Raw genomic sequence first — 24,427 nt, forward strand, 5'->3', positions numbered from 1 at the left:
AGATTTCTCCTTATAAAAGTCAATCTGGGGCGCCTGGGTGGCTCAGTCAGTTGAGCATCCGACTTCGGCTCAGGTCATGATCTCGCAGTTTGTGGGTTCGAGCCCCGCGTCGGGCCCTGTGCTGACAGCTCGCAGCCTGGAGCCTGCTTCAGATCCTCTGTCTCCCTCTCTCGGCCCCTTCCCCGCTCATGCTCTGTCTCTCTGTCTCTGAAAGATGAATAAACGTTAAAAAAAAATTTTTTTTTAAAAAGCCAATCTGGGTCTGGCTGTTCCCAGAGTCAAAAAGTGGAGCCTTGCCACCTTCAAAGCATGCTCGCAGGAAAACCCCGCAATGAGACAGGCCTCAATAGCCCCATTTTACAGACGAGGAAAGTGGGGCTTCAAGAAGCGAGTGACTTGCCAGAGGGGAGCAGCCACTAAAATGACAGAGCTTGGCCTTCTGATCCCATATTCTGGGCACTCTGCGGAGGCACATCCTCAGAAACCAAACCTCTATGAGGAGACCTGAGAATGACCGTCCTTGCCCCTGTGGAAGAGCGTAAAAGGTATGGGTGCCCCCAAAGCCTTTGACGTGTGATCTGCCGACCTCCGAGTGCCTCTTCCCTCTGTGAGGCTCAGATGCCACTGTTCAGTGAACTAGATCAATGGCTCCCAAACTCAACCACGCAACCGCACACGCGTGCACGCACACGTGCACCCACAGGCGGGGCAAAGGAGACAGAGAAATCCCAGGCTGCAGAACCAGGGATCTATAGTCTACATTTCCCAGGTAATTTGTATGTAAGCAGCTTAGCGTGAGACTAGGGGCTGGCATCTGGGAAACGCTAGACTGGAAGAATCTTTCATGGGTTTATGTTCTGTCGTTTCATAAAGAATTTCCACTTAAGCTTGTCAAAACCCCTAACACAGTGCCCGGCACATCACTTGATATTCAAATACTTCAATATTTTGCTGAATGAACGACCGAAACAGTGTGCAGTCCCCAAGTCAGTGAAAGCCTTGGTTGACATTGCTTCACCCCTCAATTAACATCCACATCGTGTTTTTGTAGCATTTTATGACATGTTTGTATACATGATCTCACTCGACCTCTAATGAGTTGAGTCCTATAGTCTCCATTTTACAGAAGAGGAAGCTGAGGTTCAGAGACACGAAGGGGTCTGCCCGCGGCTGCCCAGCTAGTCAGTGACAGACCCAAGCCTCGAACCCACGTCTGTTCTGCCCCACTTCCGGGGCCTCTCCCATGGCACGATGCCTGCTTGATAGCGTTTTCACTGCATGGTTTGAGAGGAGGGAAAATATCAGATCTAGAAGAGAGTCGGTCTTCCTAAACTGTCAGGAATTACCTCAAATCTGGGGACAGGTGACATCAGGAGTTTGTCCAGAGACCCCAGGGTCTGGAGAAATCCTGCCTCATCTGCGGAAGGGGCTCGGTGCCGAACTCCAGGGAGGGTTGACAGGTGGCCCAGAACGTCGGCGCTCTACTCCCCGGAGAGGGCGGTTCGGGAGGGGCAGGAGCCTGCCTCCCCTTCTTCGGCCTGGCCTCTGGGGTCAGCCATCCAGCTGCCTTCCCTACCGCAGGGTAGTCTCCACGGCCCCACAGACCCCGTCCACAAGGCTGTGTGCAGGGAATCTGGGTATCTGCCTCCCCCTAGTGCCATGAGAGGGGATGGGGCACCGTGGGCCTCTGTGTTCCCTCACAGCTCAGAGTCTCTGCCCTTACCCCAAGCAGTGCCTCACACACTCACTCCCTGTCCCAGCTGTTTCCACCTCGGCCTCTGAGAACTACTGGAAAGGATGAGCAAATGGAATCCTCTGATCCAGGCCCTTACTCTCAGCTGAGGGGCCCAGGCCCAGAGAGGGGCCTGCAGGGAGGCAGGGTGCATTCAGCCCGGTACCCAGGTCTCCTGCTGCTGGGGCCACACTCCCGTACCGTCTGCCGGGCCCCTCCCCAGCTCCAACACCACCAGGAACGCACACGCACGCGCGCACACCCTCTCTCACGCACACACATACCCTCACACTCAAAAATACACCAAGGGGAAACCTGTCATCAAGCCCCTTTTTTCACAAACCCTCCCGGGTCCCAGCACGGGAGCCAGAGACCGCCCTCCACTGGTCTCAAAGGGACTGGGGCACCCACACTGAGCTGGCCGTGGCCCAGGGGTGGGGCCTCCTCGAGGGTGGACCAGGCCAGGTCTGCGTGGTGCTAAGGTGTGTCTGAAGCCAGGGCCTCTGGTGGCACAGGCCTCTCCTTGAGACCTGGCGAGGGGGAGGGCGGCCCCGAGGACCCCTACCCCTTGATCCTCTTGAACGGTGTCCTGAGGAAAACACACTGAAGAACAAAGAGGAAAGCAGTAAAGGGCTGAGGAGCCTCGAGGGGTCCGGGAAGGGGCCACGGATCCAGTGTTAGCACCGAAAGAGCCTCAGCAACAATCATCAACAGCCTCAGCTCGTTAAAGACTGGTCGGGAGCAAGGAACCACGGAGAGTTAGGAAACGTCTCTCCACTGGGGAAACTGAGGCTCAGGAGGGACTTGCCCACAGTCCCATTGGTCACAATTAGCTAAGCCAGGGTCTGAAAGCCAGGCTGGCTGGTCCCAAAGCCTGTGATCCTTACCGCGATGCCAAGGAAGAAATGCTGGCTGTCCCCTGGACAGGCCCGTGGTAGGACTTCCTGAGTGACCACATGCCCAGCACCCCCCAGCCACCTGCCCCGATGGCAACACTCAGCAGCTCTCCTGGCCCCTTGGGGGAGCGGGAGGTGGTAGGGCCAGCTGTGGGTGATCACTCGTCACTCATTCAGCCCTCTGGTCGGCCAGTCATGCGTGCATTCAACCCACACTTCGTGGGCACGTACTACGTGCCCGGGGCAGGCTGGGCTCTGGGGACTGGTGGGTGAGCCATCAGATCGGGCCGCAGGGCAGACAGACGTGAAGGGATGGGCTCCAGGGGTGCTGAGGAGGACAGGTCAAGAAGGGTCCAGCTGTAGCTGAGACCCAGCAGGGCCTGTCCCACGCACGCCCTGGCAGGCATCTGAGGGCTGAGGCCACTCCCCGATGATGTTATTAACTGTGTCGGACGCCTATGGTCCACGGACATGAGACCTGAAATATTATTCACTTCAGAGCGGAGGACACTCAACTCCCCACGCAGGCTGGGTTTGGCACGACTCTGTTCCTGATTGATAGGCCTTTCAGGAAACAAAGACCACGAGAGAATTCAACATGCTCCTGGCTCGGGGCCAAGCCGGCCTCATCTACTACGCTTTGTCAAGTGCGTCTTTTTGTCTGCCTTCCTCACTTGCAGGGTGCCTCTGCTTTAACTACCAGGAAGAGGAATCAAGTGTGTATTTGTGGGGTGTGTGTGTGTGCGCGTGTGCGTGCACACGCGTACAAACACCCAGCTCCCCCTGAGCATGGCTCTCCCGGGGGCTGGAAGGAGCAGGGGGTCAGCCACAGCTCCCGCACTTACCCTTGCCCTCAGCCCCCTGACTTTGAAGCCCATGCCTGGAATTTTTGTCTCGTGTTTGCATTTCCCAAAGCCAAGTCCAGAGACAGACTCGGCTCTTCTCAAGGTCACACAGCAGGCTGAGGGCAAAGCTGGCAGCGAGCCCCGTTCTCCACCTTCTCCTGCACCGGCTGCACCGGTGACGTTCTGGGGCCACAGCCTGCTGTCCCAGCTGGAAATTTCCACTCCTCTGCCCTTCCTCTGCCACGCTCACCTGGGGGACTCCTCCTAGTGATACCAAAGAAGCCCTTTGGGGAAGCGACAGAGAGAATTTCTTGAAAAGGGAACCGAGTTTAGAGCTCTACAGACAAACAGCAGCCAGGAGACCCTGGGGAGGCAGGACTCTGGAAGGTGACACAGGGTCGGAACAGGCAGCCCAACAAGGGAGAAAATAAGATGCCAAATCAGAGCTTGGGGATTGCCCCACCCGCACCCCACGCAGCTCCCTCCAGGCACGAGGCCCCCCACCGACACCTGCGGGGAGAGCCCCTGACTCGGGTCGCCCCTGCCATCTCCCCGAGCCCTCCAGGGTTGAGGCTGAAGCCCCGAGCGCCAAGGTTCCGAGTTCTAAGAAGGATGTCTTTCCAAGCCTTCAGTCGCTCGACTGCGAACACGAAGTGTCCCCATTGCGGGAGGGAGGCCACCGAGGCTGAGCAGGGGGCCTCCCTCCACGGCTGGGTCACCTGGGTGCCCGTCTGGCTCCCGCAGGCTAGCCCGGGGCTCAGTACCGTCCTCCCAAGTGGCCCTGGCTCCAAGGCCCTACCTGATCCATGTTCCCAGCCGGGGACTCACCACCATGGCAGCAGCGGTGGCATTTGCGTCTGATCTCCCTCCAGCCCAGCGTGTGTCAGGTGGACGATGAAGGGGCGCTCCGCTGCCACCGCCCCAGAGGCCTCTGCTGAACCGCAGTTCAGAGCTCGGCCGCCCGGGGCCACAGATCAACAGGGAGGCCATTAAGCTCTCCAGCCCGTCCCCCACCCCCGCCCACTGCCCCAGAGCTGGCAGGAACAGGGGGAGCCCCTGGGGGAGGACTCAACTCCCCTCTCGGCTCCGGGCCCTCTTCAGCAAGGCCGCTACCCCCCTCCACCCTGTCTGCCCAGAGACCCCACTGCCTCCGATCGAGGTGGGACCAGACTACATGCTTACGGTGGCCCATTTACGGCACCCCTCCTGGATCGGCCTGGGAGAGTGTGGGGTTGCTGGGGGCGCAGGGGAGTCCCCCAAGGTTTAGAAAACCCAGAGGCCCATGCCGGCGGCACCCGCACTCTGGAAAGGAGGTCAATGCCTGCAGGATCCAGGGACCATTCGGTGCAAGCCGGCAGTCCCTGTGATGGGGAAGCCAAGGGCAGGGGGCCACCTAGCCAGAATGCCCAAGAGGGGATCTCCCGCCGCTCCCCACCCTGGGCTCTTTCTCAGCCCCCACCCCACACATAGGTGAGCTCCCCATGCGCCAGTGTGCAGAGGCTGGGGGAGATCGGGCATTGGGCACTCCAGCCTGGGACGGGGGCGACGCGAGCTGATGGGGTCCCCGCCCCAATACTGCCCCTCCTGCCCTCATGCCCCACTCTTCCTATGCACGGAGGCCGCGAGGAAATGCCAGGGCGGAGCAGGCATGGGAACAGACCCCATGGCCCTAGGATCCAAGGCCGGCACACACCTTTTATGCCCTGAAAGCTCCCTCTGGAGGGTGCTGGGGCGAGGCTGCCTCTGGGGCAGGGCGGCGCTGTCGGCCCGCGAAGCAGGTCCAGTTTTCTTGGACCCTCGGCGTCTCCACCCGGTATGTGTTCCCCCTGCCTCCCACCCTCCTCACCGCCCTGGCTGGGCCCGCCTACCAGGCCAGTCACTTGCAGCTGGGCCTCCATGACAAATCCACCTGGGGGCGGGCTTAAAAACTACCAACATCTCAACAGTTAAGTCAGAATTCCTGTGGCTGGAGTCGAGAGGAGCGTGCTCTGCCTCTCTCAGGTCCTGCTCATGCCATTGATTAACTCAGACCGTAGGGTTAGAGGCTTCGTGGTTACCCCAAACACTGGGGAAGATGCACAGACCGCGTTGGATCCCTACCTTCCGGAAGGAGTGAGAGCTCCAGACCCACAGCCGAGAAGCACCCCCAGAATGGGGCAAGTGATCTACCTGCAGGATGTGCAAACGGAATGAGAAGAGCTCCCAGCTTTCCCAGGAAACCAGGGCACCAGGCAGACCGTTCAGGGGGGCCTACTGTCAGCCAAGGGCCTTGGAAAGACAGAGTTGAAAAAGCCAAATTCGAAGGTTTGGACTGAGACACGTGCTCCCCCTGGTGGTGATAGTGGGAATTGCATCCCCTCGGACCAGGCGTTTTGTTGTTGTTGCTGTTGTATGATGGAGAGTAATTCATCCAGTTGTTCTTTGTGACTCAAACCATGTCTGAATTGTGAGAAATCCCAAAGTCAAGCGAAAGTCAGTAGCTCCCAGCCCATGTGAGCTTTGTGGACAGGGAAGGGAAAGTATTCATAAGGGCCCTGACCAGGAACAGGTCACAGACCTCAGAATGGCACTTGGGTCCATGGTTCTCAGCCCTCGCTGGTCTCCAGAACCGGCTGGGAGCTAGCTACGCATCAGTTTTCACCCACCCCAAGATTCATATTCAATATTCTGGAGGGAATGCTGGGTGTCTGGGCTCTCTGGGGTGTGTAACCCGGGACCCAAAGGAGCCTCAGTTTTCACAAGGGTGGAGGGTTTGCGGCCAGGGGTGGAGAGGGGAGCGGTTCACCTGGGACCATTACCCCTGTGGAATTCCCCTCCCAGTGGGCACCCTGAGAGGCCCGTGTATAGAACATTCTAGAAGTGTAACTCCTCCCCACTGCTCGTATTCCTCCCCAGGTGGCCCACAGACCTGGAACACCCCCTCTTCCTGTCTGTCCTGCTGTTGCATGGAGAAGCTTCAGGAGGCAACCTCCTGTGGAAAGCGCCCCTGACCAGACCTCCCCCAATTCCCGTTCACTTCTCCCATCATCACCGGTAGCTCGAGTCCACGCCCCATCTTGTGTATGGAAATACTGAATTCTATTTAGGGATGTGGCCTGTCACATTTCATTTGTCGTCGGTGGGCCCCCATCTGGAGCAGGTGTTGTAAAGACCTTGGCCCCGGCTTGTAAGCGGCCAGGCTTTCCTGGTCTCCCTGGAACGTGTCCCCCCCGCCAGCCCCTCTCTCTTTTCCCTCAGCTCTCCAAGCCCACAGGGGGTCAGTGGGGCTCTGCCCACCACCCCCAGGGGTCAGTGAGAAGAAAGCTGGAACAGTCACCGGGGACCTGGTTTCTAGCTCTGGCCCTGATCCAGGCGGGCTGCGTCACCTGCACAAGTCACTGCCTTTCCCGGGGCCTCAGTTTCCCTCTCTGAAAAGTGAAGCTTGTCTGTTTTGCTAAGGATCTTCTGTGTTCAAACCTCCTGCGATTCTGCGAGGGTCGGGGGGCTTCAGGGCCTGGGGGCCGTGGAAGAAGACAGAGGACTCAGTTTGCAAATGGAACGGTGGCCTGCCTGCCTCTGGCCCCCAGACACACCCTGTTCATCTTAAACTCCACTAACGTGCTGCTGTCCGGGCTCCCCTGCCTGTTCTCTCCTCCCTGCCCTGGCGTGCTTGCAGGTCCTATGGGGGGACTTGGACACTAGGTGGTGCCATGATCCTTCCCTTCCGCAGGGGAGAGTGGAAGCGGGAAGACAGGCTCCTTCTGAAACGGCCAGAGGGGACCGTGCTGCGCTGCAAGGAGGCCGCAGGCATCAGGAAGTTGGGCACTGGTGGGAGAGGCAGCCTGGCACCATCTTGGGTCAAGTTGTCCATGGACGGCTGCCTGCCACCGTGGACGGGGCTGGAGGAAAGGGTACCAAGGGGCCCCACCGTCACTGTGCACCCCTCGGCCCTGGGATTCGCCAGGGTAGCACCCCAATACGTGGATGAGAATAGGCCCAATGGGGGTCCCCGAGCCCCAAGAGTGGAAAGGGCGCGGCCTGAGCTCAGCACCAAGGTCGGGAGGCAGGTAGGGAGAGAGTGTGCCAAAGCCTGCGCCAGGCCCCCCGGACCCGCCCGGCCCGGCACGCTGGCGCACGTGTGAGATGGCAGGGCACATGCTGTGGTCACAGACAGCTCAGGGCATGTCTGCGGGAACCCCCAGCAGAGAGCTCCAGTAGCAGCGTCCAGGACCTGAGGCAGAAACCCAAGCAGCACCCGATCAACGCTGACCTTCAGACTTCCCGGCTGTCTCTCTCTCTCTCTCTCTCTCTCTCTCTCTGCCTTGGGAAGACAGGCTGAGTCCTCTGCCCATGGGGCTCGGGGGGCAAGAAGAGGCCCGCAGGTGGTCCTACGAAACTTCCTGCTTTAATAGGCACGGGCACCTGAGCAGTTCATTGAAAACCGGGAGAGACCAGGCCGCATTGCACCCCAGCTTGGAAGGGCGAGTTGGTCGTGGCAGGTATAGAGGAGGAGGGAGGGAGGCCAGGGAAGGAGCCATCTCTGAGGCTGGCTTTATTATTAACAGGAGGCGGCCGAGAGGTGGGAGGAGGCCATGTGCACCCAGGGGTCACACGGAGCCTGGCGCTTCCTTCAGCCGAGGGCCTGGCGGTGCTGGGGACAAAGGTCTACAGCTCAGGGAAGGCTTCCCAATGACCCCAGTGCAACGGGGGCACGGCAGACTCTGAAAAGACAAAGATGGGATTTGGGCTGTAGTGGGGGCCGAAGCAGGGCCTTTTGTTTCATTCCTGATTCATCGACCTTTCTCTCCGCAGCCCTCCCTGGCTGGCCCCCTCCCCTGTCCCTCCCCAACTTACCCATCATTACAGCTCATCTTCGTTGACTTGCCTGGGGTGGGGGAGGGAAAAAGACAGGTGAGAGGTCAGAGGAGGAGGTGGTGAGTCCGGGGGGGTCCCTGAGGTTGGGGACCCCCCTTCAAAGGCCTCAGAGACCAAAACCCTTGGCCTGGCCCTCCTTCCCATCCCCCTCCACCCCATGTCCCTGCCTCACTCAGTTACCCTGGGCAGACACCCACCGGTGTTTCTTTCTGCCCCCACAGCGGAGTCTTTTGCCTGGAAGAGAGAAAGGAGGTGAGTTTCCCTCAACCGCTCGCTTCCAAGGAGACCCTCCCTTTCCTCCGTCCCTCCCTTCTGCCAAAGCCACAGGTGACTGTTTCTGTCTTCACATATGGCGGGGCCATAAGCATTCAGGGACCCAAGCCGTTCGGTCAGTCCGTCAACAAACATTTACCGCAGTGGATCCGTGGTAGGCTGGGCACACCGAGAGCAGTAGCCGAGCCTGGGCCATCGCGGTGCCCCCAGCACCAGGGCTGGGCACATAGTCGCCGCTCAGTAAGCTCTTGGAGGAGGACGACTGTGAGGCCAGAGCCAAGATCTCTGCTCAGGCCGGTCTGCCTCCTGCAGCTGTGTGCTCAACCACTATACGGTGCTGCCCTTGAGACACCTTCCGGATGAACTGGGGAGACCAGCCATGTCTGCAGACCGAAGCCTTCAGATGGGATGGCACCAACCATGGACGGGTTAGAATCCCAGGACGCAGAACTGATTGCGTTTCTGGGTGTGTTTCTTCCGGTTGCAGCAAAACAAGCCAATAAGCCTTTACTAAGTGCCTGCTGTGTGCCTGCTGGGGCCGGGCTGGGGCTGGGAGATATACAAGGACCCTTTGCTCCCCCAGAACACTCTATGCCTATGACTGAATGCTTTCTTGGCTGCCATGTCTTTGGATGATAGCCCTGGCTTTATCAGTGGGATCGTCCCCATTTAACAGATGTGCAAACTGAGGCCCGGGGAGTTGGGGATCCATAGTAAACTAGCAGTGGGTCCTGATGCCTCTGGCTCCCAGCCTCATTTGCTTTCCAGCAGTGGGCGGGGGGCCGGGGGGGGGAGGGGTGGGTGGGGGAAACAGCTGAACCCCAGCTCTGCTTCTGATTGGCTGTGGAACCCATAGCAAATTGGTGCGCCTGCCACGGTCAGTGGTTTTCATCTATCAACTGTGATAGCCTTGACCATCCCTCAGTGTTGCCGAGAAGATTCAATGGACTGGATGGGGCGCCTGGGTGGCTCAGTCGGTGGAGCGTCCGACTTCAGCTCAGGTCACGATCTCACAGGTTGTGGGTTCAAGCCCCGCGTCGGACTCTGTGCTGACAGCTCAGAGCCTGGAACCTGCTTCCGAGTCTGTGTCTCCCTCTCTCTCTGCCCCTCCCCTGCTCATGCTCTGTCTGTCTCTCTCTCTCTCTAAAATAAAGGTTAAAAAAAAATAAACGGACTGAGATGTAGCTCATGCCAAGAAAGGAAAGTGACCGGATCTGGTCAAGGGAGGCGTCCATTGGAGGTTGGTTGGTTCCCTCCCCTTGAACCTCGAGGACACCGCAGTGTCCCGGGCTGGAAGAGCCTGCCCTCCCATCTCAGCAGCTCTTCCACTGGCCACCAGAGGGCGCACGCGAGGAAAAGGGAACTTGCTCTGGGTGGTCCAAGGACCAAGTAGGGAGGCATCCTGGGGTGCCTCTGTCTATCAGGGTGTCGGTCAGTTCCCACATCCTGCATGGGGCAATGGAGGTGAGCGGAAAGACTCACTTCCCTTCTGGGATCTGGGAAGCGAGTGAGAGGGCTTTCCCCCACCCCCACCTGGGGAACCAGTGCCCAGTGGCTTTGAGAAGAGATGAGGCTCCATGCAGCGCCTCCCCCCCGCCCCGCCAGCATGAGGCCAGCCCCACTCACTGAGGATGATGATGAGCCCCACGACAAAGGCCAGGGCAGCAAAGATCAGGCCTCCATTGCGGACGGTCTCGTAGTCTGAGGAAGGAGAGGGCAAGGAGGTGGGATGGGTCGCCCCAGGCACCCCTCCTCACAGCCCACCCCAGCAGCAGCCCCATGCTAACAGGGGAAGATGGGGGAACATAACTGGGGGATGCCGGGACCCGGGCATCCGTGCGTGGTGGCCAGAGAGGGGCCGAGGAGGGACCCACCGGGCCTACCGTAGTAGAATGGGTCCACATCCCCTGTGGGGTTGCCACCTGCAGAGAGAGCCAGAGGCAGGGTGAGCGTGTCGCAGGAGCCGTGGAACTCACATCCGTCCCATCCATCAGCCCCAAGTGGCCAAGTGGGCACGAGGAGGCTCGTGGGCCTCTAACGCCACTGCCAACGGGGACATCTGTCCTAGGCTGCTTCAGATAGAGTCACCTTGGGACCAAATACCAAACATCCAAAGCAGAGCTCTGTGCTGCCTGTGGGGGCCTCTGGAAACCCTGGGGGGTTGGCTCTTTCCTCTCTTTGCTTCCTACGGTAGTAAGCAAGGCCGAGGGAGACATCTCCCATTAGACTCACCTCCACGTGACTTCTTAGTCCCTCTCCATGTGACTACTGAACGCCTAGCAGATGCCTAGCGACATTCATGCAACGAATGGAGAGGCCCTTAACATTCACTGAGCAGAAGGGGAAAACCGTGGCCCAGTCTGGAGACTTGTTTAAAGTCCCCACGAAAGTTCGAAGCAGAACTGGGTCTTGAACTCAGGTTTCTAGATTCTTCTCGCTTACGTTTCTATCCTCAACGGGAAGCAAATCCTTTGAAGAGACATTAATAGATGGTGTTTACCACATGCCAGGCCAAGGCTAACAAAACCTTAGCTCATTTAGCCCTCAAACAACCCTATGAAGCATTAATATTATTCCAATATGATCCATAAGAGGATAGAGGTACCGAGGGGTTAAGTCACATGCCATAAAGGGGGAGAGCTGGCGTTTGAACCCAGGCAATAGGTTGCCAAGAATCGAGGTGCTTAACCCCTTTGCTACACTGCCTCTCAGATGGTCAGAAGGAACAAGATGTTTCAAGGTCAAGTATGGTCCGGTCCCTTGCCTCCTGTGGTGTTCCCCCACCAGGGGTGGAGCTCTGCCCCCCAGCCCCGTAAACAGAGCACACTTGTCTTTGGGCAGCCGGGGGGCACCTGGCCAGAGCTTTGCTGCCATGGCTGAGGGTGGCCCCTCTGTCCTGCCCTGCTCCAGCCCCTTCTGGGCGGTAAGTAAGCCGTGCGTAAGGTAGAAGGAAGGCACAAGTTGTCACCTCCAGTGGCGTGCTCAACCGTGCCCTGGGTCACGGTGGGGGGCTTTGGGGCCTGGTGAGCCCGGTTATCCCCAGGGCAGCCTCCCTGGCCAGGCGGGGTCAGTGCCGGGGCCTACGGGGGTGACTGCGGGGGCCCGATCCCGCCCTCCCGCGGGAGCCCACCGAGCTTGTCTCCCAGGATCCGGTTCGGGTCTTGTTCAAGGTCACATGGGGGGTGAGCGCCAGAGCCACGACTGGCCTGGCGGCTCCCCTCACCACATCAGGAAACCATCCATTTGGTGATCCCACCCCGCCCAAAGCCCTCATCTTTCCTAGGTCTGGCTCAAAGCCCACCGTGGTCAACAGAGGCCCCTGTTAGCCTCCAGGCCCGAATCACCCCCATGGCAGGATCCTTCCAGGGCTGTCCCAAACTTGAGGGGCTCCCCCCAAAGCCAGCCTGGCCCCCTCCACCTCCTGCTCCGAGCTTGGATAGCCCCCCAAGATGCATTGTACCAGGATAGGTGCGTGCCAGGAGGCCGAGACAGAAGCTCACCCTCACCCCCACCCCCCAGCGCCTCCCTGGCCCCCGAGGCTCTGCCTTCAAGCAGAGTTAAGGCAGGATCCTCTTTTCAAAGAAATTGTTTCGAAAAATCCTTTTAGGATTGGGTGGCAAGGGTGGGGGAGGGGCGCCGGGGACTCTGGAAGGCAGGGGGCAGGGGTGCAACTCATCCGTCCAAAGGTGGCCCAAGGAGAGACCACCTGCTTCGCACACGTTCGCACACACTCACCGTCGTCCGCCAGCAGCCCTGCCATTTCCCCAGCGGCCTGGGCTGGTCTCCACTGCCCTCTTCTGCCTCTGCTGCGGGGAGAGTGCCGGGCCGTGGGGTGGCCAGGGGTGAGGTGGGGGCATTAAACATTAACAGTGCTGGGTAATATTTACCCCAGTCACAAGAGAAACCCTAGTGTGAGCGGAGGGGCTCCCTCCGAGGCACGAGGAGGTGAGGGGGCAGGCAGGGGCAGGGAGGGGCTGGCTGGGCTCCCAAATCCTCCCAAAGGAAATTTCCAGAGACGGGGCGGGGAGAGGTAGGCCGGAGACGTCGTGGCTGGGGCTGTGGCGACGGGGAAGTGGCACTTTCAAAGTTACGTTCAGCGGGTTCTACAGCTTGGGGACGATGTCACGGGGCCCCAGAGGCCCCCAACCCAGCAGCCGCCCACCTCACCAACCACCGTGGAGATCACTGTTGCAGCTGCTATTTCTTACCGGCATTCAGGCTCCCCTGAGGGGGTCCCGAGGCGCCCGCCCCTCTCCCACCTCAAGGCCCGCGCCGAGCCCACCATGCGTTCACACCGCCACGCCTGCCCGCTCCTGTTCTTCCCCTCATCCATCAAAACTGCCTCCAGCAGCTCGCACCTCAGCCAGAAAGGCTCCAGCCATCCCTCACTAATCTCTCTCTTCCTGCCGCCTCTGGCATTTTCCTCCTGCAATCCAGTTGCTTCCACACCAGCTGCCCAGGTTGCACGTAGGCTCCTTCAAGGAAGGAGCCAAGTCCTGCCACGGGGAGAACGTCTTGTCTTTATAATTCACAAAGCGCTTTCCCAATTATTATTTCCTTGTGCCTTGTGTGAGCTCCCATTTTACAGATGAGGCATCTGAGGCACAGAGAGGGTAGGGCCCTGGCCCGAGGACACACAGCCAGTGACGGACAGAGTGGAGAATGATAGGCAGGCCTTAGGCTTTAGGGGCCAGGTGCTTCCCCACACCTCTGAGGCTGCCTCCCCACTCTGTGGAGGCCTCCTTCGCCTCGGGGACCCCAGGGCTGGGGACCCCATGGCTGTTCACGTTCCCGGCTAAGTTCTAGTTCACATATGGGGCCAAGGGACCCAAGCTAGCAGTCAGTTGTCCACCAAGGAGGGGCTGGTCCTTCCAAAGAAAAGAACCATGTTTTAATCCTCCTTGAGCGGCTGTAGGGGATCAAAGTTTGAGTTCATTTCCTGGCTCCTCTACCTGCTAAGTAAGTGACCCCTGTCGAGTTCCTGAACCTCTCTGTGCCTCAGTCCTCTCGTCTGTAAAATGGGACTGTTCCCTACCTGAGGGAGTTGTGGTGAGGAGAAAGGGAGAAAATGCATGTAGGGAGCCGGGCACGGGACCAGATACACAGCAGGTGTCACTATTGTCACTGTCGGATTTGTGCCGACTAGAGAAATAAACGGCATTGACCTTTGTTGACGTCAGCTGCTGGACACAGGAAAGCCAACTCCCCTCCAGTGAAAATTAGCACGGGGTGAGACGGAGAGAATGTCATGACCTCGCAGACCAGGAGCCCCGACACCCATTCGGCAACCTTCAGCTTCCAGAACCAAGCGATGGATATTCATGAGAATATTACAACCCAGCTCATGCTCAGTAGGGGCCGACCATGCGTCAGGCTCTTTAAACGCACTGTCCCACTGAGTGCGCGGTTGCTCCGTTCTACAGGTGAAGAAACTGAGGCTGGTCATGTGCTCCTTGTAACGGCCCCTGGAGGTGGCGGGGAGGTGCCGTGTCTCCCACTGGCAGCCCAAGAGACTGAGGGGCATGGAGGTGAGGGATTTAACCGAAACCTCCCATTAGCAACAAAGCCAGGGCTAGAAAGCCAGACCCCCAAGGCTGGGCTCCCAAAGCTACCGTCACTCTCCCACACAAGACACCGGTGCCCCTTCCTACACATTCTCCTGGCATCTTGGCGCATTTTGTCTGTCTCTGTAAGTTATTGCGGATCCCATCTGGAATAAGGGGTAAAAAAAATAGGCGGAAAGTAGATAGATGATAGATAGATAGACAGGGAAAGAGTGAGAGGTGGTTTCAGACAAAGGGGAAGTCGGAAAAACAAGTTGTCATCTGCATTTGTAACTCTAATGTGCAAGGCCCTGTTGTAAGCAAGTAATGAAAATCAAGTCACATAATCATCGCAGCTCTGATGGTCAGGGAAGTATTATCATCATCCCATTTGATAGATGAGGAAACTGAGGCACAGAGAAGTTTAATACCTTGCCAGAGGTCAGGCAGCTAGGAAGTGGGGAAAGCAAGATTTAAACCCAGCAGCTGGCTTTAGAATTCCTGCAGATGAACAGGTGGAGAGACAGACAGAAAGGGAGGCTTTCGGGACAGCTGTCTTCCCAGCCCCAGCGGCACAGAGATGCTCAGGTAGAGATCACCACGTGCCCAGGACTCCACCTTGAGATGCCCTTGTCTAGAAATGCCTCCGTCTGTCCTCGCTTCTGCTTCCCGCCCCCCCCCCTGCATTCTGGGGAGCAGGTGGTGCCCCTGACGTGATGAGGTAGACACCTGCATCCGAGTCTGAGCAGGTGGGAGGCATGGGGTTGAGGGGACTCACCCAGGTACCACCTGTCCATGGCAGGAGCTGTCGGCTGTGTCCTCGGTGGGAGGAGAGCGGGTGACGTGCTGGTGGCCCGGGCCTGGATGGAAGTGCGGCCCTCCCTCCCTGCCCGCCCCGGTGGAGCCCAAGCCCACAGGCAGGAAGAGACAGAGTCAAGGAGGAGGGACTGACAGGGGAGCCCTCACCTCGCGCCTGCCTGCCCCTTGGGGCGGGCTGGGGCGGGGATCCACGTGAGACGTTCTCTGAACTCCACCGGGCACCCGAGGAAGGGGGGGAAGCCGGGAGCCACAGCAAAGCGAGCCACAGCCATCGGCCCCTGTGTGCCCGGGAGAGAGGGCCACAGCCAGTGCCCTCCAGGCTGCCCAGGGGGCCTGCAGAGGTCACTGAGGGAGATACTCGGGGCCATTTGTGGATCCCCGTAGGCCTTCACTCAGCTGAGCCTCCTGTGTCCTTAGTAGGCAGAGAAGGGAAGCAGCTGGGGGCCCGGGGGCCGAGTGGAGCAGCTCCACGGCCGTCCACCCTTCCTCAGCTGGGCCCCCCGTCGTAGCTCCCGGTGACTTCCCGCAGGCTGTGACGTCAGACCTGCCCGCCCCACCTCAGCGGCCCAGCCGGAGACACCAGCAGCCCTCACGAGGCCTCGGGGAATGGCCGGAAGACAGCACTTCTGGTCCCGGGGAGATAGATACAGGGGGCCTGTCCCCAGCAGGAGCCAGGAGCCCACACAGGAGATACAGAGCAGCCCCCAAGCTGGCTCTCCACCAAGTCTCTGTTCCCTGGCTCCGGTCAGAGGGCAGCCTGCCTCTCTGTCCCTCCTTAGCCATATCTCCTGCCCCGAGGGGACGACTGACGACCCTGCCCCACGCGAGAGCCACCTCCAAGCTGGAAGACCCCGGGGGAAATGGAGAACCGGGGGCCTGGAGGGGCGTGACCTGGAGGGGCTGAGGTCTGTCCTGAGGGCCCTGCTCGGGGGCGCCGAGCGGCTCCCACGACCAGGCTGTGTCACACGTTCCCAAGGGGAAACCTGCACACTCGGCTCAGGGCTGCCGAGCGGAAATTCCCCAAGCGGGGCGCTTTGGAAGATTCATACATCTCGGGGCTAGATGACGTTTCGGAAGCTACCTGGTCCAAACATATCGGTGGTTCAGGAAAGTGAAGATCGCAGCCGGAAGTCCCTTCCCACCCTCCCCCAAACACACACACGGACTCAGTCCGCGTTACCTACCGGACCCTAATGCAGTGAAGGAAGGCATCTGGATCCCAAAAGAGACCCTGTGTCATGAACTCGCTAACTGGAATGAACCTCCAAAGTCATCCCGCCCATCCCCATCACTTACAAAGGGTTCACTCTCCTACTCCAACCCTCTGAGGGCTCGGGATGTAAACCAAACTCCTTTCTTTTACGACACTCCTTAATCTGGCTCTAACGACCTCTTTGACCTTGACTCCAACGTTCCCACCTTTTCTCTCTCTTCCAGCCATACCAGTCTCCTTGATGGTCTCCTAACCCTCCAGGCGTGCTCCTGCCTCAGGACCTTTGCACTGACTGTTCCCGCTTCCTGAACGCTCTTCCTCCAGAGAACTTCTGGCTAACCTTGCTCACATCGTTCTTCATAGATTGACTCAGAAGAACCTTCCCGACATCCCGATCTACAATTTCACACTCTGAGGGGCAGGCACCTGGGTGGTTTAGCCGGTTAAGCATCCAACTCTTAATTTCAGTTCAGGTCATGATCTCATGGTTTGTGAGTTCAAGTCCTGCGTCAGGCTCTGCCCTGACAGTGTGAGGCCTGCTTGGGATTCTCGCTCCCTCTCTCTGCCCCTCCTCTGCTCGTGCTCTTTCTCTGTCTCTCTAAATAAATAAATAAAGCTTAAAAATACATATATTAAAATATAAATCAAAATAAAAATAATAAAATTTCACACCTACCCTCTGCAACATCTCAAATCCCTTCTTAGTTGCTTTGTTTTGTTTTGTTTCTCTCTGGCACTTACCATATGTGGTGAGTTACCAATTATTTTCCTCATCGTTTTCTGGTCTTTCTTCCAGCTAAAAGTTGAGCTCCAGGAGAGCAAGGAGTTTTTTTTCTTTTAATGTTTATTTTTGAGAGACACAGAGACAGAATGCGAGTGGATTGGGGCAGAGAGAGAGGGAGGCACAGAATCTGAAGCAGGCTCCAGGCTCCGAGCTGTCAGCACAGAGCCCGACCCGGGGCTCGAACCCACGAATCGTGAGATCGTGACCTGAGCCGAAGTCGGACGCTCCACCGACTGAGCCGCCCAGGCGCCCCTGGAGAGCGAGGATTTTTGTTTGCTGTGTTCATTCGTCGATTCCCAGTGCTTAGAAAAGGACCTGGCCTGTGGCGGGCCCCTGGCTTTGTTCAGCGAATAAGTCCCAGCGGTGAAATCCTTTCTCTAGGGGCACAGGCGGGCCCTGACCTTGCCTACCGCAGCCTCCTTCTCTGAAATCACTTGCTCTGTAAGAGGCGGCGGGAACTAGGGAGCCCCCACGGAGAGACAGTGGGTGGCCAGCAACCCCCACACCTTGCCAGCACCTCCCCCGGAGTCCTCCTCGGGGACATCCCACCCCCAGCTCTCCGCCCGCCCCCCGCCCGGAGCCCTGCGGGCGATTTTGATGCCAGTGTTTATTTCTCCTCTCCGGGGGGTCCACCCTTTCTTGCTCACACCCAAATCCTCCCTCAGGCTTCTCCTCCGCCTCCAGCTGAGGTCATCGGCCTGGCTGACACTGCGGACAGGGAAGTCCCCCTCTGAGACGCCCTGCTCTTCATCAGGGAGCCCCCGGCTCCTTCCGCCTGCGGACAGCGGTCCACGCCACGCTCGATCGAGCCCCTTTGCACCCCCGCTCTTCACTGTGGACTCTGTGATGCTTGGGGGAAGGTCACGTCTCCGGGTCTCCTTCTTCCCGTCTGTAAAATGGGGTGGCAGCACCTACCTCGCGTGGTCGTTGTAGGAATTGAGAGGATGTGGGTAAAAGGCCCGACCAAAGAAAGCCCTAATAAATGGTCGCTTCGCTATCCTCACCTGAAATGGCCTTCCAGGAGGCAAGCACGCTCCCTGGAATCCCTGCCCCGGGCGCAGTCCCCTGCCAAGATGGTCCCTGAAGCAGGCTCCCAGAGCCCCTCCCCCTCCTGCCCCTCAGCACGATCTCTGATCTCTGCCCGCCGCCCCAGCCCCAGGACCTCCAGCCTTCCTTCCCACCCCTTTGCGACACCTACACAGCATTGCTGGTCGCTGCCGGGGTCGGGGTCGGCTGCATTTCTTTTCGTCATTCTCGGGATACGGAGCCAAAGGGGGTGGGAGTCCCGGAAAGGTTCCAGGGCAGGCAAAGACCTCCCAGCCTCCCTCCCTTCGTCTGAGTATTCCAGGCTGGAGCCAGAGGGGGCCTTCCAGCCATCCACTGCCTTCCTCCCAAGCCCCACAGACCAAGGCGATCTTCGGGAGGTATGAAGAGGTAGCCCCGAGTCCCGGGTCCCTCTTCTAGCACTGTCACACCCAGTGGGACAATGTCGTTGGTCGCCATGCCTCAGTCTCCCTTGTCTTCCCCGGGCAGCCTTCCACCCGTGCCCTGAATCTTCAGTCTCAGGGCAGGAGTCTGGGTGGTCTCTCTGGAGATGGTAAGATAAGGAGGTGGCACGCTGGAGCATCAGCTGAGCGCTCTCCGCCTGGGGCTCCCCCTCCACCAGCCTTCCCAAGATGGGGTTCTCCAGCTCCACCGTCCCTGCGTGTCTAGGGGCTGCACGTCAGAGCGCGCAGCCCCGGCCTCGAGGTCCCCAGCCAATCCTCCTGGCGTTGGCTCCCGGCTGGAAAGAAGCCAGAAACCGCTAGAAAGCTCTGTTTCCGGGCTGGGGTCGGTCTTCAGCTGCATGGCATGCACGGCCCCTTGGCAAGGAAGGTGGCAGCTCCCGGGACCCACCTGTGCCGCCCAGAGTTCCTGAACCCCAAGGAGTGTGGGTTCCTGTTTCCTGCTGTAGCCTCAGACGCCAGGGTCACCGGGGTCTTATAAGGCGAGGCCAGGGGAGGTGGGTCCTGGAGGGTCCATTCCTTAAGTCTTGGCTTCAAGATGACCTGAGCCGTGGGGCACACAGGTCGTGGGAGCTGCCAAAGGGCAATGTACTGTGAGAGTCAAGGTCACGGAAGCTTTCTGCTCCCTGAGCTGGCAGGGGATGGGGACGTCCACTTCTGTTTCTACAGCTGGTGACGAGGGCAAACCCGTTTGACCCACCTCTCCCGCAGTGAATACCCTGGAGAGAAATGCATTCTTGACTTTTCTCAGAACTCAAGTCTGGGCTTGACCTAGACTAGAGGCTATTCTCCCCAGCTGCAGTCTTCACCTCCAGGTAACCCCATTCCCCCTTATCTCTGAAAAATAGCTCCAGGCTCACCACCTCCAGGAAGACCTCCAGGAGCAAGCCCACCCTCTCTGCTCCTGCCTTTCCTCCACAACCTTCTGGATTACACGGGCATGGCCCAGATGGCTCATATCTGGCTTTATAATCATCTTTGTCCTTTCTTTGGCCGAGTCTGGCCTGTGCCAGGCCTCAGCTCTTGGTGTCTGTTAAGTGTCAGTCTGGTGGCCAGAAATCCCTCCTCGGTAACAGTTCCGTCCACTTCATGGTTCTCGATAGTTCTGAAGAGCTTCTGCCTCCTTGATCTGCTCTGTTCCTTCCAGTGACTCAGCCAAGCAGGTTTTGTGGTCCCCATCTCACAGAGGAGGAAACGGCAGTGTTACGGAGGCAAGTCAGAGCTCAGGCCCGGGTCTCACGGAAGGGCCACCCTGCTTTCAAAGAAAGGATGCATAAGGAAATGGATGGTAGTAAAAATATTAACAACACAATACCCACATGTAGACTCTTCAAAGGGTTTGCGTGCCCGTCGTATCACTTTGACCTTGGGAGGGAACAGGAGAGGGATCGGTGGACCCATCGCCCAGGTGAGGAAACTGAGGCTTCCGTGGCTTTCTCAGGGTGATAACTGGGGCCCAGCTTACCCTATGGCTAGGAAGCCTTTCATTTTGCGAAGACAGTGACAGAGGCGCCGGCGTCTGCCTGAGCTCGCACAGCTAGAGAGAAGAGGGGAATGCCAGAGAACGTCCTGAGCCTCCTCCTCCTCCACCGGCCTGCCTCCGAGCCTGGCTCTGAGGCCGGATCCCACTCCTCTGAGCAGTGCGGGAGACCCTCCCCGCAACAGCCCCGACCAGCCCACGTCCTCCATGATGTCCCATCCAGCATCACCTGCTCTGACATCCCTGCCTTGGCAGGTGCCCCATTATTGTGCAAGCAGGCGCAGGGCTGGAGCCGGCTCCCTAAAATCCACAACCGGTTGGCTTGAGCTGGCTGTCTCTGCCCCCCTGGAGTTCGGCTGTGACAGCAATGAATCACACTAATGGTGAGAGGTGACATTCTTCCTCTTCGTGGCCCGGAGACAGGTATTTCCAAAGCCTCTCCCCTGGCTCAGGTAAACACACCTGATCTCTCTCTCTCTCTCTCTCTCTCTCCTTCTCTCTTCTGCTGGGGACAAGGTGGGGTGAACCAGATAGAGCTGGACCGCCCTCCCACCTTGGCTTTGCCTGGCCACCCCTGCCAGCCCATGATCCCTGGGAAGGCAGAGCCCTCCTCCCCAGAGGAAGGAGAGAAAGAGCCCGGTGACCTTGGCATGTGCTTCAGCCTGGCATCCCCCTCACCCACCCCACCCTCCCTGCTGCTTGCACTCTGCCTCTGACTCTCTTCCAAGAACAATTTGGCAAGTTCCAATCCACAACCTACAAAAAAAAAAAAAAAAACACACCCCAGAATGGTAGGGAGGGCCACAGCCTGGGGGCCCAGTAGGCAGAATGACCTATTTTTATGTGGTGTGAAATAACACAAACACCTCTGTGCGCAGACTTGAAAATCTTTGGAGTGGGATCCCTGGGGAGGGGGGCAGTAGCTGGGAGGTAAAGCGTGCAGGACACCTGAGATCACTGTCCGAGGCCAGGGGATTCAGCATTCCCTTCTGGGAAAAGGCACAACTGGTCAACTTTCCCATATAACCAAGTTATACAGTTCTGTATCCAACCAAATGACAGACCTCAGTCACCTGTCTGCCAGCACAGAGCACTGGTCCAGAAGGAAGACACACACTAGACAGCAATCCGTGCCTGGATTCTGGAGTCTTCTTCCCTGGCCCTGCAGTGCTAGTCCAGAGAGGGGGGAGGGGCTCATCCATGTGGGTGGGGGGTGGGAGGGGGAGTGGAGTCCTCAACCGGAGCCCGGACCTGGCCAGATTAGGCCGTCCTGGGCAGATTCGCAGAGTCCATTTTTGCCCGGAGGGTCTTGAACACTTCCAGATGGACAGCCACTCCGGTTGGGGATTGTCACAGCTGAGGGAACCCAGGACTCCCTCACACGAGGCCAAGTTCTGCCTCCTCTCACGTGCACCTGATGGGTCTAAGCCCTTTCCCCTGCAGCACAGAGTGAGCCGGGCTTGGAGCTGGGCGGGCCCGGGCTGGACTTTGGCTTTGCCCCTCGGAGCACAAACTCGGGCCAGTCCCACCGAGCCACAGTGCCCCCATCTGTAAAATCAGGAGACCATCAGGTAGTGCCGTGAGTCCTGAACGAGTTGATCTATGTGACATCGTCCGCCCCGTGTTTGGTAATAGCATGCGCTCGATGTATTAACTGCTTTATTTAGTTATGAATCATAATATTGCCATCATTTTGATCACCAGTTCCTTTGACTATTCGTTATGTGTCTTGTTTCCAGACCGCGAGACCCTCCCCAGAGCACAGGCTAGCTAGCGTATGCCCTGAAGGGCCAGCCAGGCTCCCGATGTGGTCGCATCGTGCCAGGCGATCCTCTCCCTGCCCCCGGACGTCAGCCCTCCCCTGCAGAAGGAAGCCAGGCCACATGGCGTGCCAGAGAGAGCTTTGGTGACAGACAGCCTAGGCCGGGTTCCTAGCCCCTCCATTTCGCAGCCGTGTGACCTCAACCAGTCACAAACATTTCAGAGAATCTATAAAGTGTGAACATCCTGCCCACCTCAGAAATGAGACTGGGTTGTCCGGGGGAAAGATGAGCGGGCGCTGAGAGTCTGGCAAAGAAGGGAAAACTATTTTCTAGAATGCCCTAGAGTTGATAACATGATTACTATGAGAAACACCCGAATCTCCCCCATTATACTTCCTCATACTTATTTTTAGAGTTCAAGGTTTTATTTTTAAGAATGAATGTGGGGAGGTACCCACCATCTTTTGTGTTCCTGGGGCCCCGGAGGGTCTTCATCCGGTCAAGCTCTGAAATTGCTGTCAGCCTTGTAATTCCCTGACCCGTGAGTGTTCCCACAAATGGTGCTCATTAGCTGCCTTAAACTTGCGGTGTGACCGGAGATGGCGTAGCCTCCGCGATCACTGAGTTGACAATGTGGAGCTTGATCTCAGCGATAAGCCCCAGGTCTTTTCAAAGACCTGGGGGGACACAGGGCAAAGGCAGGTGCAGAAGTGCCCCGGGGGCAGCCAGGGGGGTGACTGGACCCCCGAGTCCCTCAGGACCTGCACCTGCCAATTCCGCAGCCCTAAACTACTCACAGACTCTAGACGGACTCTGAAGATTTGGAGGGGGTGGCGGGGTGAAGGCGTTCCAGGCACTCTTACCTTAGAACGAGACATAGTCCTTGTCCACTAGGAACCCTCTCAGATAAAGACACACAAAGCACGTAGAGAGGACGGTGAGCAGCAGCGACCTCGGGGAGAATTAGCCTGCATCTGTGTTTATTTGGCCAACACCACTTTTCCAAAGACTGAATTGCAGTGTCTTTGGGAGGACACTGTGGGTGACCCCTGGCCCCTATGAGCCACTGTGGACACCATCCACGTGGCCTCCACAGTTTTGTATTTTTTTTTTTTTTAAGTAGCCTTCACACTCAACATGGAGCCCCATGCAGGGCTTGAACCCACGACATGCGTAAGGTTCAGGTCCTGCCGCGGGCGTACCGACCCAGGAGCAGGGGGAGGTGGGAGGAGGAAAGGGGGAAGGGGTCCGGGGGGAGGGGAGGAGCTAAGCTGGACCAAACAGCTGTCACCTCCTCCCTCTAACCAAGGACCGAGTCCCTTCGGCCCTACAAACGCTCCAGCTCTCTGACACAAAGGAAAGCACTTCGGAGCCACTAGGAAACAAATGGTGTTTTATTCCCTTTTGTTGTGGAGAGGATCGATCACAGCACGGAGGACAGCGGCCCGGTCACGGCGGCACGTCTGGTTGGATGCCACGAGAACACGATGGATGGGAGGGGCGGGGTCTGCTTGGATTTTCCATTCTGTATGACCTTCGACCTCTTGGCAGTTCCCTCCGCAGCAGGGCTGTGCCCACCTGCCCCGGGTCTCTAAGCCACGTGTAGCCGCTGCACTTGCCGCTCTAACCAGTAACGGGTGGAGCAAAGGGCTTGGGAGCCATCGCTGCTCCCTGACCAACGGGATGCAGGCAGGGAAGCACAGGACGCCTCCTCTCCCTGCTGCTTTGCTGGCCCCCGCAGAATGGAGCCCCTCAGCCACTGCCTACCAGAGACCTAATTCAGGGACAGGAGTCTGAGTCCAGAAGAGCCGGGCTGTGGCTGGGAGTCTGGGAAGCAGGGAAGGTAGGAGAGAGGAGCAGGGTTCCAGAGCCCATGGGGTTATTGCTGAGAAGATATGCAGGGGGCACGTTCCCCAGGGGCAGACTAGAAGCCCGGGGCCCGGGATCCCGGGCTGCTCTGCGACGGTGCAGGGCAGATGAGGACCCCGGGGTGGAAGCCCCAAGAGGGAAAGGACCGTGGAAGGGGCACAGCCTGCCTGGAGGCAAAGCTGGGCTCACCAGCTCCTTGCCGTGAACCTCCCGATTGCCAAGAGACCCTCAGAACAGACCTGGGTCCGGACTAGAATACAGAAGCAAGGTTCTTGTGAATGAAGTGAAGAGAGGCCAAGAAAAATGATCACGGAGGTGATGTAAACCTTCCCAAGTCCCAAGACAACTGGAGACCCCCGCCCACACCCCCTAGCCCTACACCCACCCCCAAATCAAGAGAAGGGACTGGTCTCTCAGGGAAAAAGCGGACTCCCGGGAGTGGGAGATGATGGGGGTGGGGGCCACAGGGGGGCAGGGAGGGGCTGACGGTGACATGGCTCAGCACCCACCCGGGAAAGCGAGTTCAGGGTCACTAAAATACAACATCATCCACAAACAAGCAGCCACAGAGATCACAGTCATCAAACACACACAGACACGTCACAGGACGTGGACGAGACCGCGGGCTGCGGGCAGGAGAGGCGGGTGTCAGTTGCATCGTTAAGTTGAGGATCGTGTTCCAGGGGACGGCGAAGGGGCAGGGGGACACACACACACTCTTGGCTTCTCCTGGGGAAAGATCTGCTGCTGAAGTGGCCGGTGTTCTTAAGCATCAACACTTGCGTCTAAAGGTTCAAGCAGCTCCTTTCAGCTTCTGGGAGCTAAAGGGGGAGAGAATCCAAATTAAAACT

General features: G+C 58.3%; 2 protein-coding genes and 1 long non-coding RNA gene across 8 annotated transcripts in view; all 3 read right to left on the reverse strand.

Moving 5' to 3' along the window:
* Positions 1–7,973: 7,973 nt before the first annotated feature.
* On the reverse strand, positions 7,974–15,872 carry LOC115525015 (sodium/potassium-transporting ATPase subunit gamma-like). 4 transcript variants are annotated; one of them, XM_030331893.1, is made up of 7 exons: positions 12,959–13,403; positions 12,336–12,406; positions 10,484–10,522; positions 10,227–10,301; positions 8,525–8,561; positions 8,307–8,337; positions 7,974–8,173 (listed from the first exon to the last, which is right to left on the reverse strand). In XM_030331893.1, exons 2-6 carry the CDS (start codon positions 12,358–12,360, stop codon positions 8,313–8,315), a joined length of 201 nt encoding a protein of 66 aa, XP_030187753.1. In that variant the 5' UTR covers positions 12,361–12,406; positions 12,959–13,403; the 3' UTR covers positions 7,974–8,173; positions 8,307–8,312. The 4 variants fall into 4 exon arrangements, with proteins under 4 accessions (XP_030187753.1, XP_030187754.1, XP_030187752.1 ...); XM_030331894.1 differs by lacking the exons at positions 12,336–12,406; positions 12,959–13,403 and adding an exon at positions 14,922–15,804; XM_030331892.1 differs by lacking the exons at positions 7,974–8,173; positions 8,307–8,337; positions 8,525–8,561; positions 12,959–13,403 and adding exons at positions 8,568–8,997; positions 14,922–15,872 and having other exon boundaries at positions 10,475–10,522.
* A 1,353-nt stretch (positions 15,873–17,225) lies between these two features.
* Positions 17,226–19,707, reverse strand: LOC115525016. The gene is made up of 2 exons (XR_003972278.1): positions 18,856–19,707; positions 17,226–18,547 (listed from the first exon to the last, which is right to left on the reverse strand). It is a non-coding gene; the product is annotated as an uncharacterized LOC115525016 (long non-coding RNA).
* Positions 19,708–23,080: 3,373 nt separating this feature from the next.
* The window catches only part of FXYD6 (FXYD domain containing ion transport regulator 6), a 30,965-nt gene continuing 29,618 nt past the window's right edge, over positions 23,081–24,427 (reverse strand). For all 3 annotated transcript variants that reach the window (XM_030331890.1, XM_030331889.1, XM_030331888.1), the window contains one exon: positions 23,081–24,397. The gene's annotated coding sequence lies outside the window, so the exon portion shown is untranslated. The remainder of the gene's footprint in view (positions 24,398–24,427) is intronic.

This window comes from Lynx canadensis, chromosome D1 (genome assembly GCF_007474595.2).
Source record: "Lynx canadensis isolate LIC74 chromosome D1, mLynCan4.pri.v2, whole genome shotgun sequence".
Lineage (NCBI taxonomy): Eukaryota > Metazoa > Chordata > Mammalia > Carnivora > Felidae > Lynx > Lynx canadensis.